Raw genomic sequence first — 18,493 nt, 5'->3', positions numbered from 1 at the left:
CCGCTGGCCAGTTCCCCACCTCCTTCCCCACGCTGCGGCCTGGGAAGGGGAGGCAGGCCATTGCCCCGCCTCGGTTCTGGCTGGTTGTCCTGGAGCTGGGGGTCTGAGATGACCCAGAGTGGGGGTGATGGGTACCCCACAGTGTGAGCAGCCGAGGTGACCAGGCTGCCTCATGCAGAATAACAGTGCTCAGTTATAACTAGTTACACGTAGTCATAGAACGACACCAAGTTTACATGTAACTACAGCTAATTATATGTGTATAGTTTACACACACAGTAAACTATTTTATCTTTATGAAACCACCCCACGGTTTAGAAAGAGCCTTTATAAGCGTGACTTTCAGGACAGCCCTGCTGGGTAGGTGATTGTGATGCCATTTTCAGGAGGGTAAACTGAGGCCCGGGAGCTGTGACTGCCCGAGGGCTCTCAGCTGTAGGCGGAACAGGGACTTGAGCGCAGGCCTGGCTGACCCCCGGCGTGTGCAGGGAGCCCCTGAGGGTGGACAGAGTGAAAGGCCAGCGTGGACAGGACCCCGAGCCCGGCTGGGGCTGCGCTTGTCACCTGGAAGCCCCCGCAAGACCCTGACAGCATCTGGGACTCAGACGGCGGACTCAGAGCCGACAGATGCGGTGGACAAAGGAGGGAGTTTCCTGGGCCTCGGAGGGAGGGGCGAGGGGGTGGTGGGGAAGGAAGCCCCCATGAGGGAGCGGGTGCTAGACCACATGGGGTACGGGGGGGGGGGGGGGCGATGAGACCGGGCAAGGCACTGGATCTGCCGTGGGCGCGGAGGGCGCAGTGCTGTGTGAGTGGGGACACCTGGTGGCTGTACACGGGCCGAGTAGCCACATCGCTGGCACCTCTGCCCGGCAGGGGCGGCTCCCCTGGCCCTGTCTCTGCCTCTTGCCCACCTCTCTGTCTGTCGCCGACTCCATGGCCATCCCCTGGGGCGCGGGAAGAATCAGAGGCGCTGGCGGTCAGGACTGGACCTTGAGACAAGGCCTGCCCAGCTGCACACAGCCCCCAGGGGCTGGCCTGTTGGCACATACCCACCCCAGCTTCTGCGCCTCAGCTCCCTGTCCCGCCTCGACTTCAGCCCGAGTGCTCCATCCCCTGGGCGGTGCACCACTCTCCCCCAAGACCCAGCCCACGTCTGCAGTGGGAGCCCAGCCTGGCACTAACCAGAGGCCGTCGTGGCCTGTGCTCCGTTTGTAGTTGAGGCAGCCCCCCCTCTTTCTGAGCAGGGCTCACTGGCCAGGGAGGCAGAAGGCGGAGAGAGGCCGCCCCAGCAGACAGCTGTTGTGATGAACATATGGAGAAAGAGAAGCGGACAAGACAGTGCGGGCCTGGGGCCTGGGGACAAGGCAGTGCGGGCCTGGGGGACAAGGTGGTGTGGGCCTGGGGACTGGGGACAAGGTGGTGCGGGCCTGGGGGACAAGGCGGTGCGGGCCTGGGGGACAAGGCGGTGCGGGCCTGGGGCCTGGGGGACAAGGCGGTGCGGGCCTGGGGACAAGTCTCCGAGGGAGCGGGTGACTGACCAGATGCTGTTCCTCACGGCTGTTTCTGTCAGCCTCCACTCCCAGAGTGTGGAGGGGTCCTGGGGACTGAGCCTGGGAGAATGGGCTAAGGTGGTTTCTAGAAGAGCATGCCTGTCAGGAGTGGGCACGTGTCCTTGGCTGGGCCCCAGGGTGGTGCTCGGCCTCCAGTAAGATCGGGCCCACCGGACGGCAGCCCTGTCCGTCTGAGCGAGGCAGGATCGGATGGGAGCGCGGCTCCCGCTTATCTCTTGGCACCTGGAGGAGGAAGTAAAGGCAGCAATTAATTGTACAAGGGGGGTGGTTTGTGCAGCTTCAGTTCAGAGAAAAAGTTTAATTATCCCTAAATCCGAATGCAAATTAATTAGCCTTCCACATGAGGAGGGTGAGCGTCCCTGCGCCTGCGGCCCGGACGTCACTGCGTCACTGCGGATCCGAGGATGCTGGGGAGAGGTGGGAGGCGGAGCTGGAGTCCCCGAGCGCCCCCCCCCCCCCCCCCCAGCCAGGGACGGCAGCTGCCCCGACCTGGCCCCAGTAAAGTCTGAGGTGAGCACCGTATTTCCTGCTCTGTGCCTGGGGAAGGCAGGGGCAGGAAAGCTGCTCCTGGAGGTGACCCCCAGGCGCAGGTGGGCTACCTGCCCCTGCCTTCCCCAGGCACAGAGCAGGAAAAGGTGAGAGGAGGAGGGCAAAAAGGGGAATGAGGGGACAGCTTCAAAAAATGGAGCCCAAGACACTTTTGTGTTCCCTTTTCTCACGCCTCTTCCCTCACGTTCCACGGAGAAAATAGGCCGTAGACGCCATTGGGACTGTCCAGGGGGCCCCGGGGGAGCACTGCCCCTCGCGGCTGTGGCCACTGTGGTCAGCTGCTGGGTAGTGAGTGGTCAACACTGCCCGGCAGGTTTGACTGCAGTCACTCTGTCGTTTAGAAACGGGAAGAGCTTGCTTAGAAATACGCAGCAGTAGTCTTGTCATCACCATCATATCACCACCACCACCATCATCATCATGGGATCCAAATGGAAGGGGTTAAACAAACAATAATTTGCAGAGTCAAGGAAGGATTGAGCCACAGGAAAGGCTAAGTGAAGCTGGGCCTCAGAATTAGGAGGAACTCAAATGTCATCAGACTTCCCTTCCCATCACCCCCTTCTGCATGTCAGCGGGCTCCCGCTCTACCGACAGCCTGGCTCCCCTCCAAATGCAGAAAGCATGGCTGCTGGCAGCCCAGAGCCTTGTTTGTTGCAGCTTCAACTTCTTCGAAGGAGGATGATCTGGTCTCAAGAGTGAAAATCCAGGAAAGGGGAAGAGGTGCCCGACCTCATTAGCCAACAAGGGAAATGCAGTGAGAGACCTCCACACCCACCGGGATGGCTGGGATCAGAAGGCAATAGTCACCTGTTGGTGAAGAGATGGAGAGATCGGAGCCCTAATGGATTGCTAGTGTGACTGTAAAATGGTGCGGGCACTTTAGAAGCAGTCTGACCGTCCCGCAAACTGTTAAACATAGTTACCACCAGACTCTTAGAGAAATGAAAACATAGTCCGCACAAAAGCTTATACACAAATTTTCATAGAGTTTATTTATAACTAGAGGCCCGATGCATGAAGGAATAGGCCTTCCTTCCCCTGGCTGCTAGCACCACCTTCGCTCCGGCCCGGAGCCACCTTTCCGCCTTCCCACGCTGCCCAGAGGCCCGGAGCGGCTGGGGTGGTGCGGAACGCCTGCGTCATTGCCATGGTGACAACACAAGCATCCCGCCACCGGCCGCTCAGCGCCTATGTATGCAAATTAACCAGCCATCTTTATTGGCTTAATTTGCAGTGACTCCTGATTGGCTGGTGGGCATTGCAAAGGTACGGTCAATTTGCATCTTTCTCTTTTATTAGTGTAGATAGCCAAAAAGTGGAAACAACCCAAATGCCCATCAACTGATGAATGAACGAACAAAAATGTGGTCTATCCATTCATCTGTCCATAAGGAATGTCGTGTGCTTCACGCTACCACATGGATGGACTTGACACTGAGCATGTGACACTACATGAAATCAGATGCAAAAGGTCACATGCTCGTTATTCCATGGATAGAAATGTCTAGAAGAGGGAACTCCATAGACAGAACGTCGGTTGGTGGTTGCCTGGCTGAGGTGGGCTTGGAAAATCACTGACTGCTTGTAGTGTGAGATGCCTTTTTAGGTGATGAAAATGTCCCCTCCCTCAAGCTCCAGGTCCTCTGTGCCCACATTTGCCCCAGCTTTCCCCAGACAGCCTCCCCTGCCCTCCGTGGAGAAGGCAAGGCACGCCTAGGAGCTGAGTGGTGAGGAAAGGGGGCTGTCCCATGGAGGTGGGTCGTGTTAGCTGGAACCGACTGAAAGATGGACATCGGGCCAGTGACCGTGGACGTAGATGAAGCACGGCAGGACTGTGTGAGAAAGTGCCAGGGCTCCATCCCAGAGCGATCGCGTGGGTGGGAATGCTAAGGGCAACGGAAGGTTGTTCCCCCACTGGCAGAGAGGACAAGGAGGAAACCTACGCCCACCACGGGCAGATGGTCTGCTGGCAACAGAACACAGAGAGAAACAGAACCACTCAGCTCCTAGGCGCTGCCTTCTCCACGGAGGGCAGGCTCTGTCTGGGGAAGGCTGGGGCAAATGTGGGCACAGAGGACCTGGAGCTTGAGGGAGGGGACAGGGGAGCAGGCCATTGCCCACCTGGGTCCCACCTGAGGCAGGAGGAGCGTGCAGATCGCGTCGGTGAGTTACAGTGCAGCAGAGAAATGCCGAGAGCAGAGATGGAAGCCGGTGTATTGATATTTGTAAAGAAGGGGAGAAGAGCTAAGAAACCAGCAGGCTTGCCCTCCATCAATTCTGCCATCAGATTGCCGGGGGATCTGAGAGCTGATTAAGGGGGCAGCAGGCGGACATGGGAAATAAGTTGTATTGGTGCGCCAGGCATGGATCTTCCCAAATGAACCCCAATTCTGGTTTTGAGAGGGTTCACCTGCTGGTGGGTCAGGAGACTGCTGCTGTCCTACTGCGTCATGATTTTGGCAAGATGTGTTTGCTCTTGGCCCGGTTCTTTCTGCCCTGGGCAAGCGGGAGGAAGGTGGTGGGGACGGCAGTGGCCGGTGGGGGCTGGACAGCCATCTCCAGGCTCCTGACCCTTCTCAGAGACCACCAACGCGGGTGCTCGCCAGCAAAGGAAGTTCAGGTTCTCATGTTAAAGGGTCTCCTTTAGTGAACGAGTAAATGAAAGAAAGAATGGGCCTGAAGTTAGGTGATGGTTCTGTTTTTCTCTGTGTTCTGTTGCCAGCAGACCATCTGCCCGTGGTGGGCGTAGGTTTCCTCCTCGTCCCCCCCCCAACCCCCCCCCCCATCTCTGTGGGCCCAGGACTCTGCCCGCCCCTCAGGACAAGCGACCTTGAGCCTCACTGTTTCAGCAGCAACAATTCCTGGTCATCCTAAGCCTGTCCAAACGCCCAAGCTTGGAGTTGGTGTCCTGGCTGTCCCAGAGGAGTCTCAGCTGTTGGCTCTTCGCTTAATAAGCCTTTCGGTTCTCTCACTAAAGAGGCTAATCGCTTACCGCTGTGGAGTCAGTCACTGGTTGGAGGAGAGGCTCTGGCCGCGGGGGCTGACGGTCTCGGGGCAGCAGCCGCCATGATGTGACACACTTCAGAGTGGCTCTGTCCCAAAGTGGCTTCCCGGCTCTCGGGACTGAGTTTCAGAGCTGGTGGTCTGCCCTCGCTCAGTGTGGCTTCTAGAAGAGAGATGACAGCAAAGGAGCGGGTTTCCTCCCAGCTGTACCCACACGAGGGCACCTCGGAGCCTCAGGGCTGCGTGTGTGGTGGGGACCAGGACGCCGGGCTCCCGGTTCCTGGGGCTGTGAGGTCCGTGTGCAGCAGTGCTTTCTAAGTCAGAAATCTCCGTCGGCAGGTGGGTTTGGCATGTGTTAGTATCATAATGAGACCATGTTGCTTTTCTGGTTAAAGCTCATCCGTGGCTCTTCATTGCTCCACGCAGTCGGGCCCCTGCCTGCCCCCGCCTTGTACAACTCCTCCCTTCCTCCCTGCAGCCCTGCTGGCTCTTGAACCTTTTCTAGAACCAGCTGAGCTCCTTGGGCCTCAGGCCTCCGTGTTGTCTGTTCCCTCGGCCCAGCACGCTCTTCCCCAAGGTGCTGCCTGGCTGGGCCCCCTCCTTTCAGATCTCAGTTTAAAATGTCCCTCAGAGGCGGTTCCTGCCCACAGTCCCCTCCCTGGCGGCACCTATGTCCCTACGCTTCATGGAAGCAACCACAGGCCGCGGTGCTTTTATGAATTCACTTCCTGTTTATGGTCTTGCCCTTGTAGGATGTTGGCTCTGTGAACATAAGGATCTTGTCTGTTTTGTTCATTCCCAGGTCTTACTTCAGTACCTGACACCGAGGCACCTGAGCAGTTGTTGAATGAGTGAGTGAATGAGTGAATGATTGGCAGGGAGCCTGACTTGTTTCCCAAACGGCCCCTCTTCCTTACACCTGCTCTCTCCCCTCAGATACGGGGACATGGTGCCCAAGACGATCGCCGGGAAGATCTTCGGGTCCATCTGCTCCCTGAGTGGCGTCCTGGTCATCGCCCTGCCGGTGCCTGTGATCGTCTCCAACTTCAGCCGGATCTACCACCAGAACCAGAGAGCTGACAAACGCAGGGCGCAGAAGGTAAGCCCAGACCGGGCGGGCGGGCGGGCGGGCGCTGGGCCAGAGAGGCCTCCCAGTCAGGCGGCCGGCCGGAGTTCCCACAAGAACCTGGCGTGGATGCCCGCTGGCTTGGAAAGGGAAGGTGGCTGAGTCCCTTCTTCCCCACCCTGTGTTCCAGCCCGTTAGCTGCCCATGCCACAAGCCCTCATGACCCCAAAGCCGGTTATCTCCTCCTGGACATTCCGTACAATTTCCATGGCCTGGCCCCCCCTCCCAGACCTCCTCCGCCCTCTCCCACCAGGAGCTGCCTGGCGGACATCACCGCTCTCAGTGCCGACAACAGCCTAGACAAAGCACAGGACAAAAATACATTTGCTGAAGCGAGAAATGAGTCCGCTGAAAGGAGAACATTGTGAGGCCATCGAGTTAGGGACAAACGGCACAGCGGGTTCAGTCGCCCGGGCAGCTCAGGGTCGAGGCCCAGAACTGCCATGAGCAGGAGCGGAGCCATGGCCCTGAGGAAGTTCAGTGGGTTCAGGGGCCCCTCTGAGGCGGGCAGGGCAGGGGAGCCCTCACTCGCCCGAGTGGGGAGACGGCAACAGGCTCGGGTGCCCGGGCAGATGCCGCCCGTCCTGACCGGCCCCACCTTCCATTCTGCTGGCACTGGGCCGGTGAAGGTGCTCGGAAGGCGACTTTCACCAGGACAGGGGAGGGCCGAGGGGGTCCACCCGTCGGAGCATCTCACCTGGAGGGGGACCTGGCTACAGTGGCCAGGGCCCTGGTTGAAAGTGTCGTTCCTGGAGGCTGAGGTTTTGTGTCCTGAGTTCATTCTTGCTTTCATTTCACTCCACAAACATATACTGAACACCTACTGTGTGCAGGCCCTGCACACACAGGGCAGCCCCCACGTGGCAGGGCCCCGGCCTCAGGGGAGGAACCGGACTTGCAGCGGGGTCTGTGTCCCAATGGCATAAAGCCACAGGTCCCGGGAGCCAGCTCCGGGATGGAAGTGACTTACATGTAATAGCGCTTAATAGTAGCACACGGATCACATAATTACATCATCCATCCCAGCACAGCGCCTTCGTGTGGCCCCGTGGCCCCCCTCCTTGGCCTGTGCTGATGAGTCTTGGCTTCTCTTGCTCGGGGTGAGTCCTGTGGCCAGGCCCAAGCTGCTCTGTGCTGTCCCCTCCACCTCCCAGCCCCATTTCCCACCTCCTCACCCAAGGTCAGGGCTCCCCTCCCTTGCCAGCCACCCCAGAAATGGTCTCCTCTCTGCCCTGTTCCCATCAGCAGGCCAGCGTGAACCAGCCCTGAATTCACTGTGCCTTCCCAGGCAAGGGGCAGGGACATGGGGCTCTCCTTCCCACACCGGGAGCCTGAGGCCCAAGGGCCAGGGCTGGGCTGACAGGGATATGGCCAGCAGGTGAGGTTCAAAGGCATCCTCGGCTCCCCCAGAGCCAGGGCTGTGCCCACCCGCTCAGCAGCTCCCTTCCCCTTGGTTCCCCCTCTGCCCCCCGCTTCCTGGAGCACCCCATCCACGCACAGAGTGGTCCCCGGGGGCTTCCAGGGCTCATCCTGTGACTAAATCCAGAGGCATCAGCGTTGGCACCTTCCTCTCTGCCACCACCTTCTGCCCCTCGGCCCCTCCTCTCCCTCCCAGGCTCCCTCTGAAGCCAGAGTAAACATGTGCAGGTTTTCACTCCCCTGCATACTCTCGCCTCCAGGCTGCTCAGCCGGCCTTCCGCCTTTTCACCTCGGGCTCCCCTCGAGAGAAGGGCGAGAATGCAGAGGGGCAGGGGAAGAAGAGGGGGATACTGCTTGCTCCTAGGATCTGTGAGGCAAGGGGGTCCCGGGGACGTTGTGGGGCGTGGAGAGGGGGGCAGGGAGGCTGATGATGGTTCTCAGCCCAGGCCACAGACTCGGCTCAACAGCCATGACGGCGAGCTCAGCCCACAAGCCTCAGGTGTCTAGGCTCCGTGTCGTCACCCCTCCCCTCCCCGGCCGCTTGTGCTCGGGGTAATGACTGAAATCACTCCGAGATGTTTGCCTGGGACTGTTCTGAGCCGTGGGACTTGGAGATCAGGGGACAGAGGGGACACATCTCCAGGTCCTGCCCATCTTTTTATTTCACTGGAAATCCTTATTGAGATTATAGATCCACAAGCACTTGTAAGATTATCACAACCAGGGTATGGACACTGATACAACTGATCGCAGGTGATCCATCCATCAATCAGTCCAGTTCAGATTTCCCGCTTTTATTGTTGTTGGGGTGTGTGTAAAGTTTTCTACAATGTTATCTCCTCTGTAGGTTTGTGCTTTAATCCCCAGCCCCTTTTATAACCACACCCTCCCACCCCTAACCTCTGGAAATCCTGTGTGTCCTCCACGTACCAAATGTTTCCATTAGAAAAATGTCGGCTGAATGGACTGCACAGTAGGCAGCCTGACTCCTGGAGACTCAGCCAGGTGTGTGCATCCAGGCGTTCCTTTTGCCGGCTGGGCGGCTCCCATGGTGTGGACGCACCGGTTGGTTTAACCATCGATGGCCTGAGTGGCGCCTGGGGCAAGGCCACTCTGGGTTCTCCTAGAGCAGGCTGCTGTGAACGCCCAGTGCAGGTTCCACGTGAACATTTCTCTGGGATCCGTGCCTGAGGGTGGCTGCCTGTTCTGTGGGCTTTTCCATTTCTTCCTTTTCCTCCCTCTGCCTCCCCTGGGGCAGGAGGTACCTGGTCTCAGGGCCACAGGGTGCTGCAGCCAGACAGCGGGAGGGCTCCCGGGACCGCACCCAGGGTGGCAGTGTCCTCCGCCCAGGCCCCTCCTCCAACCCCGGTGTCCCCACACCTGCTGAAAGTGCGGCTTCCTGGGATTGGCAGCATTTAGAAACCTGACAGGAGCTGAAATCCTGGGGAGGAGAAGGGATGTGCCGGAGGCCACATTTGGCCTGGAAGTTGCAGATCTGAGCTGGTCTTGCTAGTTCACTGCCTTACCCTGGTCAGTCACTTCCCCTCGCGTCTTCCGCTTCTTTTTTTTAATCCTCACCCAAGGATATGTTTTTATTGATTTGAGAGGGGGAGAGAGACACACACGTCGGCGTGAGGGAAACATCGATCGGCTGCCTCCTGTATCACCCCGACCTGGGATCGAACTCACAACCTAGGTATGTGCCCTGACTGGGAATCGAACCTGCAACCTTGGTGCATGGGACAACGCTCCAAACAGTGGAGCCACAGGGCCAGGGCCGTTTCTGGTCTTTAAAAGAGCTTAGATGACCTCAAGGCCACGGAGGAGAGAGCCCCCTGCAGCGGCTTTATTAACCCGGGTGTGGCTTCCTCCCTCTGGGCCGTCACCAGCCCCGCCTGAGCACGCTCAGTGCGAAGCTCTGTGCTCCACGCCAGAGAGAGAAATGTGCGTGAGCCCCACCCAATTGCAGGTGCTGGGTTTTCTGTAAACACAGTGCACACCTCTTTATCCTGGGTGGGAAATGATGAAACGCTACAGCACATCTGATGTGACAGTCTGCTCCTTTAGTGGAGCCCAGGGTGAGATAAAATTAAAAGAAGTGCCACAGAGGAGCATCTTTCATCTCCGGAAAGTAATGGAGACAGACCCCAGACACCAGGAAGCCGGGCGCTAAGTGGTGTGATCAGGTTAACACAATCGGGGTTCCATATGCAACTCTCCACTCCCAGTCCTCACCCAAAGCATTACCAGCCGCACCCCGACAAGGGACTGGCTTGAATGGAGACGCTGGGGGAATGGCTGGAGCAGGACCCAGGACAGGGATCGTCCTGGGCTTGAATGGTCTGCTCAGAGAGAGAGAAGGGTTACTGCCCTCCTTTCTCTCCCAGGTCTCCTTTCTCTCGTCCTCCCAGCCAGGGGAGCGAGCTGCCTCAGCAGTTAGAGGCAGACCCCCCAAGTTCAAGCCCTGGCCTCTTCCCTTCTAGAAGCCAGAAAGGGTGTTGCACTGTCCCTGCAGGGACGAGCTGGCCACAGGGCGACTTCCCAGGGAACGAGGTCGAAGTTGTCTGGCTGCAGCCGGCAGCCTGCTCGGAGCCCCTGCTTCCTGTGGGCAGGCGAGCAGCCCGGCTGGGGAGGGGCAAGCATGGAAAGGGCCCGTTTCCCGGGACTCCCCTCCCGTCAGAGGCTGAGGTTACCTGTGGACTTTCCCGGAGGCAGGAGGGCCCCTCTGCCCCAGGGGGTGCCTGGAGGCTGTGTCTACAAGAACGCAGCCTCCTGCTTTTTCTAAACCAGCAGGAACCCCTCTCCTGGCGCCTTCTCCCTCTCCGAGGCTCCCTCCTCTCTGGCCTCTCCCTGAGAATGGCCATTCGGAAGGAGAGCAGCAGCGGGACCTGGGTCCAGCCCCTCGCGCTGCCTCGCAAACAGGAGCTGTCACCGTCCTCCTGCAGGGCTACTGCTGGCTCCCAGGTGGAGCTGTTCTCCTGTCCCAGCTGAAGCCCAGGTGCCGTCTGCAAATGTCATTCTACCCTCCCTCTACCACACACACACTTCTCCCACGGACAGGCCAGAGTAAAAAAAAAAGGCATATGTTGACACATCCGTGCACGCGTCCACGCCCACAGACAGACATGCAGGGGTCCATCCATCTACACATCAGTGAGCAAGCAACCCCTGCCCTCACGGCGTTTCCGTTCTGGGGAGACAGTCACAAGGTCAGTGTACAGAACGCACACACCTGCGTAGTAAGTGCGAGGTGAGCAGTGGGGAGGCCTGTGTGCACACTCGGCTGTTCTCATCATTCTCGATGCTTGGGCACCTGCTGCGGGCAGGGAGCGCACTGCCTGGGGCCGCAGGAGGGCTGTGGCCTATGCTCCTTGGAAGGGCGCGCAGCCTGTTGGAGATGAGAACTAGCCAACAGCTGAGTCGATAAAGGTCAGGACACTCGGAAGGAGGGAGGACTTTGATGACGGTGTTTTTCCTGCCAGGATGACCCCTGGCTGCAGAGGCGAGTGGAAACCCCTGGGCACTCTGATCCTGACAGTGTCAGACCCAGGCCCAGGGTCTGTGAACGGAGACCCCTGAGGCTGCAAGCAGCAGCCTCCTCCCCGCCTCCGAAATCACCTGGGACCCAGCCTCCCTGGGACAGCCACGGCCATGGCCTTGTCAGGCTCACTGTCCTTACACGTCACTCTTTATCTCTGCCAATCACAGAAGGCCCGCCTTGCCAGGATCCGTGTGGCCAAGACAGGCAGCTCCAATGCCTACCTGCACAGCAAGCGCAACGGGCTCCTCAACGAGGCTCTGGAGCTGATGGTCGGTGCCTGGGGGACCCGGGCTGGGAGGTGGAGGGGATGGGAGGTGTGGGGGTTGGGGGGGGGCACAGCTGGGAGGTGGAGGGGATGGGGGGCCTGGGCTGGGAGGTGGAGGGGAGGGGGGGCTTGTTTTCTCATGCAAGGGGCACCAGCACTCCCTCCCAAAGCCCCAGTTTGAACCCTGAGACGGACGTTTCCACACTGTCCCCAGGTAGGAGCCCCCTGCACCTACCTCTCCCATGGGATTGTCACCACTGCCCCTAAACCAGCGTTACCCACGGACCCCCAGCCCAAAGGCTGGCATGTGCCATGGTGACCCTTTTCTAGGGCCCTCCTGCCGCCTGTGGGGAAGTGGAGAGGGTGGAGAGGAAGGCTCCAGCTCTATACTCGTCTCACAGGGCACCCCGGAGGAGGAGCACGTGGGCAAGACCACCTCGCTCATCGAGAGCCAGCACCACCACCTGCTGCACTGCCTGGAGAAAACCACTGTGAGTCCCAGCCCACCACGCCCTCGGCCCCCGCCCTGGCCCTTTCCCAGGGTCAGAACCCACATCCCCAAGCTGGCCCAGCTTCCAGAGTCAAAGTCGGTCCCCTTCAGAGTCAAAAGCAGCGATGGGGTCTCTCTCAACCCTCGGGAGGAAGCCCCCAAGAAATGGGGCAGTCACCGAGGTAGGGCCAGCTCTGCCCTGCAGCCGCACCGAGGCCTCACCCGGCCTCTGCCCACCCTGCCCCCGTCCCACGGCCGGTTCTCCGTGACTGAGGCTAAGGGCTCTGCCTGTCAGTCTCCCGGCTCTGATGGGCGTCGTCTTCAAAGCCAGGGCTGAATTTCTACGTTGCTGCAGACCGTAGAGACCAATGTCAGTGTGGGCCCACCCTGGGCTAGTGGATGCCCTGTGTGGTCCCTTTGCTCCCTCCATGCCTCTTGCAACAGGAGGCAGGGAGTCAAGGAGGCAGCTCCTGCATGTCCCTAAGTGGGACTGGACTGTGACCACTTCCGCTAGTCACTGCCATCCCAGGGAGTTCACTCTGAACAGCTGATTGCTAACAGAGGCATGGTTTCGGGCAACACAGTCGGAATGTGGAATGATGCCTGTGCCTCACCACCAGACCGAAAGGAAGGGCAGTGGGCCACCCTGGACCCTTGGCAACAGAAGTGTGAGGAATAGCGGGGAGGGGAGAGGAGTCGGGGCAGACAGCCAGAGACCACCGGAAACCCTCTCCTGGTCTTGAACCTGCCCCCAGAGCGCTGCGGGCAGGGCTCAGCGCACTGAGGCAGAACTTTCCACTCCCAAGGTCCCCCGTCGGGGATAGAGGTTAGAGGACACTTATGAGTCCATGTGGACGCTGGATGGCAGCTGAGCCCAATGAGGACTTCCGGAATGGGGGGTGCCCTGAACACCCATTTGCAGATATTCCTTAGTGTCAACCTGTATGCGCGTATCTAGAATTTCTCTCAGACTCGGAGTTTGCCAAAGGGACGGGCCCGGCCCCGACTGCCTTTTCCAAGTGCATGTGCTGGGTGGAATGGGTGGGATGATTTGGGTTTGAAGGGCTGGAATGTTGGCATTGAAGATTTGGGGGTCCAGGGATGGAATGCTGGCATCAAGGAGTAGAACAGAATGCTGAATTTGAGGGGCGAATGTCGGATTGTGGGGGTGGGACATTGCCATGAGAGAGATGGAATGCTGGATTCGGGGGAGAGATGCTGGGGTAGAAGAGGCAGAATGCTGGGATGGAAGGAATGAACTGGGGTTGGAGCAGGGTCATGCTGGAGCCAAGGGCGGGGAATGTTGGGACAAAGGAGGGGGAATGCTGGGAGCAAGGGCTGGAATGCTGGGACCGAGAGACCGAGCGTCCTCTGAGCTTGGGAATGCCGGAATGTACAATCAAAGGTGTTCTTATCTTCTGTTGGCATGTTGTCCTGTAGGGGTTGTCCTATCTTGTGGATGATCCCCTGTTGTCTGTACGAACGTCCACCATCAAGGTATAACTTTTTACAAATTAATCCATGTTCTTCCTCTGAGTCTGTGGAGCCTCCTCTCCCCTGGTCTGGTTCTCTGCATGTGCTGCTGACTCTACGGGCTCCTCCTCCCACTGCCTCATTCCGCACCACTCAGCTTCCAGTGTTTTGTGAACCACCCAGCTGCCTTTCCGAGTCCCTGACAGCCTCCCCCCGGGGCGGGGAGGGTGGAGGAACATGGCCCCAATGCTGGTGTCCTGGGTGTCCAGGGCCGCATGGGGCCGCCTCCCCAGCTCCGTGGGGGACTGCTGGTGTTGGTCTCTGAACTGTTCTCGTGCTCCCTCCCGTCACACTCCTCTGCACGCGGGCGGCCTTGGCCGCATCGTTAGTGCCATAGATGTCTGGTCGCCTTGAGCAAACAGCCATTTCTCATTTCTCTTGGGTTCAGCTCAGCCCCATCTGATGGCCTCTAGTCAGGAGGCTGTTAGCAATCCCTTCCCTCGCTTACCCTTGACTTAGGGAACCCTGTGCCCCCAGGTATCCATATCCCCTAATCAGGTGGGGAAAAAACAGTAAATTATAACCCTGACAGCTTGACTGCACTGGCCTTCGAGCGCCAAGCCCTCCCAACTCAGAGTAATCAGTGCCTTTCTCAGCTTCGTCCGTGCCCACCCGATTCCTGAGGCTCTCCCCATTCAGTCCAGAAAAGACAACCTGGCACACCCCCACAGCAGCGCCTCCTTCCCTGCCACCCGGGTCCTGTGTGGAGCCTGCAGAGTAAGTCCCGTCTCTGCTTCCAGCTCCGACAATGCCACTAAAGCCCTCCGTGTCCTGTACCGTCAGCGCCAAGCTGCAGATGGCGGGTTCACCTCACCATGACTTAACTCCAGTCCCCACCCTTCAACCTGACACCAGGGCCGCCCACAGAACTGTCCTCCTTCCTCTGCTGCCTGTCTGTGCCCCCGGCAGCTGGGAGTCCTCTCCAGGCCCGGAACAGAGACAGGCAGCCATCCCAAGTCTGGGGACTCATCTCCCTCCTCCTGCTTCCCACAGAACCACGAGTTCATAGACGAGCAGATGTACGAGCAGAACTGCATGGAGAGCTCGATGCAGAACTACCCGTCCACGAGAAGCCCCTCACTGTCCAGCCACCAGGGCCTCACCACCACCTGCTGCTCCCGTCGTAGTAAGAAGACCACACACCTGCCCAACTCCAACCTGCCAGCCACCCGCCTGCGCAGCATGCAAGAGCTCAGCACCATCCACATCCAGGGCAGTGAGCAGCCCTCCCTCACCACCAGGTGGGCCTGTCGCTCCCAGAACCAGGCAACGTCGGCCTTACAAGTTAACCCAAAGGCTCTTTGGGGGATACTGTAGCAGGCTTAGGCTCAACGTATGGGTAGATACCAGAAAGAAAAAAAACAACTCCCCCCAAAAATCCACAAATGACCTAACCCAGAATGGATCAAGGAAATAATGTTCACAATTGTGTTCAACACGGCTCATCCCAGGCTGATGGTGAATCTCAAACTGCCTTTCCCCCTTTCTCCGCATATATTTGGTCCACCCCACCCCTCCAGTGAGCTGCCAGGGTTCCGGGAAAGCAATAGTCAAACGCCACGAATGATAGGCGAACAACCCACCAGAGGGAAGACATCTCCTTTGAGTCCAAAGCCCAATGTCCAGGACTTTTTGCAGCTGTTGGTAGTTTAGGCGTAACAATGAGAATGAATAATTACGGGCTGATGCCCCAAAGCAGACAGAGGCCAAAGGTTCCTCCTAGTTTCCATGAGCTAGAGATGTCGGCGGGGGGGGGCACGGGAGGAGGGGGGCAAGGAAGCTTTGGTACACTAGCAAGAGGCACCATCCTCAACTCACTCTTTTATTTTTAATCACAGTCGCTCCAGCCTTAATCTGAAAGCAGACGACGGACTGAGACCAAACTGCAAAACATCCCAGATTACCACAGCCATCATCAGCATCCCCACACCCCCAGCGCTAACCCCGGAGGGGGAGAGCCGGCCACCCCCTGCCAGCCCAGGCCCCAACACGAACATTCCTGCCATAGCCAGCAACGTCGTCAAGGTCTCTGCCTTGTAAAACCACTGGACACAGGGCCAGTGTGGGTGGTGGGAGTGAAGCGGGCTGGCATGTTGGTGGATGGCCACTGGACCACCCCGACCCCTTCTCCCTGCCCCGTTGCCCCCTCCCCAGCACTGAAGCTCGTGCCTGGAAGGAACAAGAGCAGCAGAGGGGCCCCAAGGTTCAGTGGCGGGGACACAGCCCTGTGGTCCTGCCTCCCAGGGGCCAGAGGAAGGGGAGGGGGAGGGGATGGGACGTGAGGGCAGAGGCTGCTGCAGGCCAGGACAAGAGGGGGGGCCTCAGGCCAAATCATTGCTCTGGAGGCCCCAGTGAGGAAAGCCCGAGACCAAGAGCAGCACGGAGGCCCCACTGACACATGCAGAACAGGAAGGAATATAACACTGTGTATCTAAGCACCTTTTCAAGGCTCTTAATGGATAATATTTATTCAGGGGAAAAGGTGAAAACAAAAACACTAACGGATTTTTGTGCACCGTTTTTCTCCATGGACCCAGTACCTTTAAACCAAAACAACGCATTTTGTGAGGTTTGGTTTTTGTGTGTTTTTTTCCTCCTTTTATAGCAAAAGCTTTTAGGCTAAGCAGCCAGTTATCGCTGAGTTCTCTCCATCCCCCGGCGGGTGAGGTCAGCTGAGCCTGGCCCCCACTGCCCTGCCGACCTGCAGAGCTGCCCTGACCACACAGCGACATGTCCCCTCGGTCTGTCCGTCCCTCGTCTCCGTCTCTCTGCTTCACCCCTGTCCGTTGTCCAGTGGCCCCAAGACACGCCAGGGAAGCCTCCCCATGCAGGCACCTGCAGCTGGGGAAGAGGGAGGGACGCCCCCCTGCGAGAAACCAGTGCTTCCCTGGAGGCTGGAACCCGGTGTTCAGTTTCCATGTCCGGCTCAGAAGGAGAATGACCGGATCTGTCACACTGGGATCTTGAAAATGGAAACTACCGGCGCGTGGCGCGTGCCAGTGGAGAGGACAGAAGAGCCAGGGCTCGCCGCCCCCATGGCTCCCACCATCAAGCCCACCCGGAGCTACGCCCAGAGGCCCCGAGGTCACTTCGCTGCAGAGGGCGGCGGTGCAGGGACCACACAGGCTGCACCAGCGTGTGAAAGCGGGAGGTTCTAGATGATCCTTACCTGGGCTGAAAGGTGTCTTGAGCTCTGAAGTCTGCAGGCCTGATGTCCCTGGAGACCCCGTGCAGGTGAGGGAGTGAAGATTACTCCTGGGAACCTGGGCGTGTTTCTGTCCTAGAGGCTCTGCAGTCCTCTCCGTTCCCACTGCTTCTAGCAGACCCCGACCCCAGCGGCCCTACTGCGACCGTCTAGCCTGCGCTCGGAGATACAGCCGCTCTCAGGAGCTCCAGGCCATTCTCCAGCTGAGTGATCGGCTGTGTAACGAGGCCAGGAATCTGTCTGCCCGCCACGGCTGTCCAGGTGCGTTTCACCAGCCAGGAGCCTGAGAACACCTTGGGGGGTTCCCTGCGACCCTAGGAGCCCTGCTCTAGTGACCCTGTACAGCTGGCCCCTAACTGGAAGGTGGCAGAGAGGGAGCCTTCCACCTTTATCTCCTTTGCTAACCTCGTCAACCACTGACAGAGTCCTTTCTCTGGCCCCAAGGATTTCCCCCTAACACGAGAATGGGTGGTCTGGCCCTCTGAGCTTACGGTGCAAGCAGGCAGAAAAGCTTTACAACGATGGGAATTCGTGTACACACCCAACCAGAACACACCTGAGAATAGGTACCCAAATCCCATCACTTCTGTAATCGTGGGTTACAAATGAATTCCAGTGGTCCAGCACATTAGGGCAGGCAGAGGGCCTGGCTGGACTCCGTTCAGAGAGCAGGCAGAGGACCAGAAAAGGACGTTTTCTTTTGAAAGAATGGACAATGGAACAGAGGGAGGAATATCTAGATACCCAAGTTTACATCCTAGGAACTGAGTGGGATCCGGGATCAGGACGCAAATAAGAACACTGTTGCTCACACATCCACGTGCCTGTGTGTAAGAAAGGTCCTCCCAGCGTCAGAGCAATGACTCACCCAGCCCAGGATGTTCCATCCTGCATCAGAGGGGCACACAGTGGTCCCCACAAAAACGAACAAGCCAATTTTAATGATCATATCCCAAATAATTTCCCATTTTTAGACCCTAATGAGCTAAATGTTTGTATTCCTCCAGTTTCACTTCCAAACCCCACTCTGCCAGTTTCTAGGAGAACGTTACGACTCTCCCTTCGCCCCCGCCCCCCGGGGTGGCCTGAGCCAGGATAAGACCCACTTGCCTCTGGTCCAAAAGAAGATGCCTGCCAACGGAGGAGAGTGGCTCCTCTCCTCTTACAACAGAGTCCAGCCAGACCGCGCTGCTGCGTCTGGACGGAAACGCACCTCGTCAGTCTCGCTCACTGGCCCGTGACCGAGAACCAGATGTCAGGGTCTCCCGCGCAATGGCTTTCTGGTGCAATGACCTTGAGCTTTCACAGCTCATCAACCACTTCAGCATGTTAGAAGGTCTCCTGAACCACCTGCCCACTCAGCATTAGAGGGTTAAAAAGAAACCAACTAGTAGGCCATATTCAGACGATGGGAACTCAGGAAATACAGTATTAGGAGTATATCAGAACTAGAGGAGGTGAAAGACTTCTATAGGTTAGAGAAAGCTGAAGCCCAGAGGAACTAAGTGACTTGCTCCAGGTCATGCAGTCAATGTCAGAGCTGGGACCAGAGCACACGTCCCCCGGCTGTCAGTCCAGTGCTTTTCCCCACGGCCTCGCAGAGCAGGATGCCTCGGAGAAGAGCCATCAGAGAAGAAGGCTGTAACTACAGGCCTGATCTTATGCAGATGTCAGCACTACATGGACACGGCCCTCAGAAAGCACCGGACTCTGCTACCCCAAGCCACCCCTGGACACCACCACTCCCTGGGCAGAGCCGGCCTGGACGGTCAACTCTGAGAAAAAGGT

At 58.4% G+C, this 18,493-nt stretch overlaps 1 protein-coding gene across 1 annotated transcript in view; it reads left to right on the top strand.

The window, feature by feature from the left end:
• KCND3 (potassium voltage-gated channel subfamily D member 3) overlaps window positions 1–16,490 on the top strand; it is a 174,629-nt gene extending 158,139 nt beyond the window's left edge. Inside the window, exons 3-8 of the mRNA XM_079761209.1 lie at window positions 6,063–6,225; window positions 11,380–11,481; window positions 11,879–11,968; window positions 13,408–13,464; window positions 14,494–14,741; window positions 15,339–16,490. Coding sequence (XP_079617335.1) covers window positions 6,063–6,225; window positions 11,380–11,481; window positions 11,879–11,968; window positions 13,408–13,464; window positions 14,494–14,741; window positions 15,339–15,540 — 862 coding nt within the window. The 3' untranslated portion in view covers window positions 15,541–16,490. The remainder of the gene's footprint in view (window positions 1–6,062; window positions 6,226–11,379; window positions 11,482–11,878; window positions 11,969–13,407; window positions 13,465–14,493; window positions 14,742–15,338) is intronic.
• The last annotated feature ends 2,003 nt before the right edge of the window (window positions 16,491–18,493 follow it).

This window comes from Cnephaeus nilssonii, assembly GCF_951640355.1.
Source record: "Cnephaeus nilssonii genome assembly, chromosome: 21".
NCBI classification, from domain to species: domain Eukaryota; kingdom Metazoa; phylum Chordata; class Mammalia; order Chiroptera; family Vespertilionidae; genus Cnephaeus; species Cnephaeus nilssonii.
This window is presented reverse-complemented; position numbering and strand designations above follow the sequence as displayed.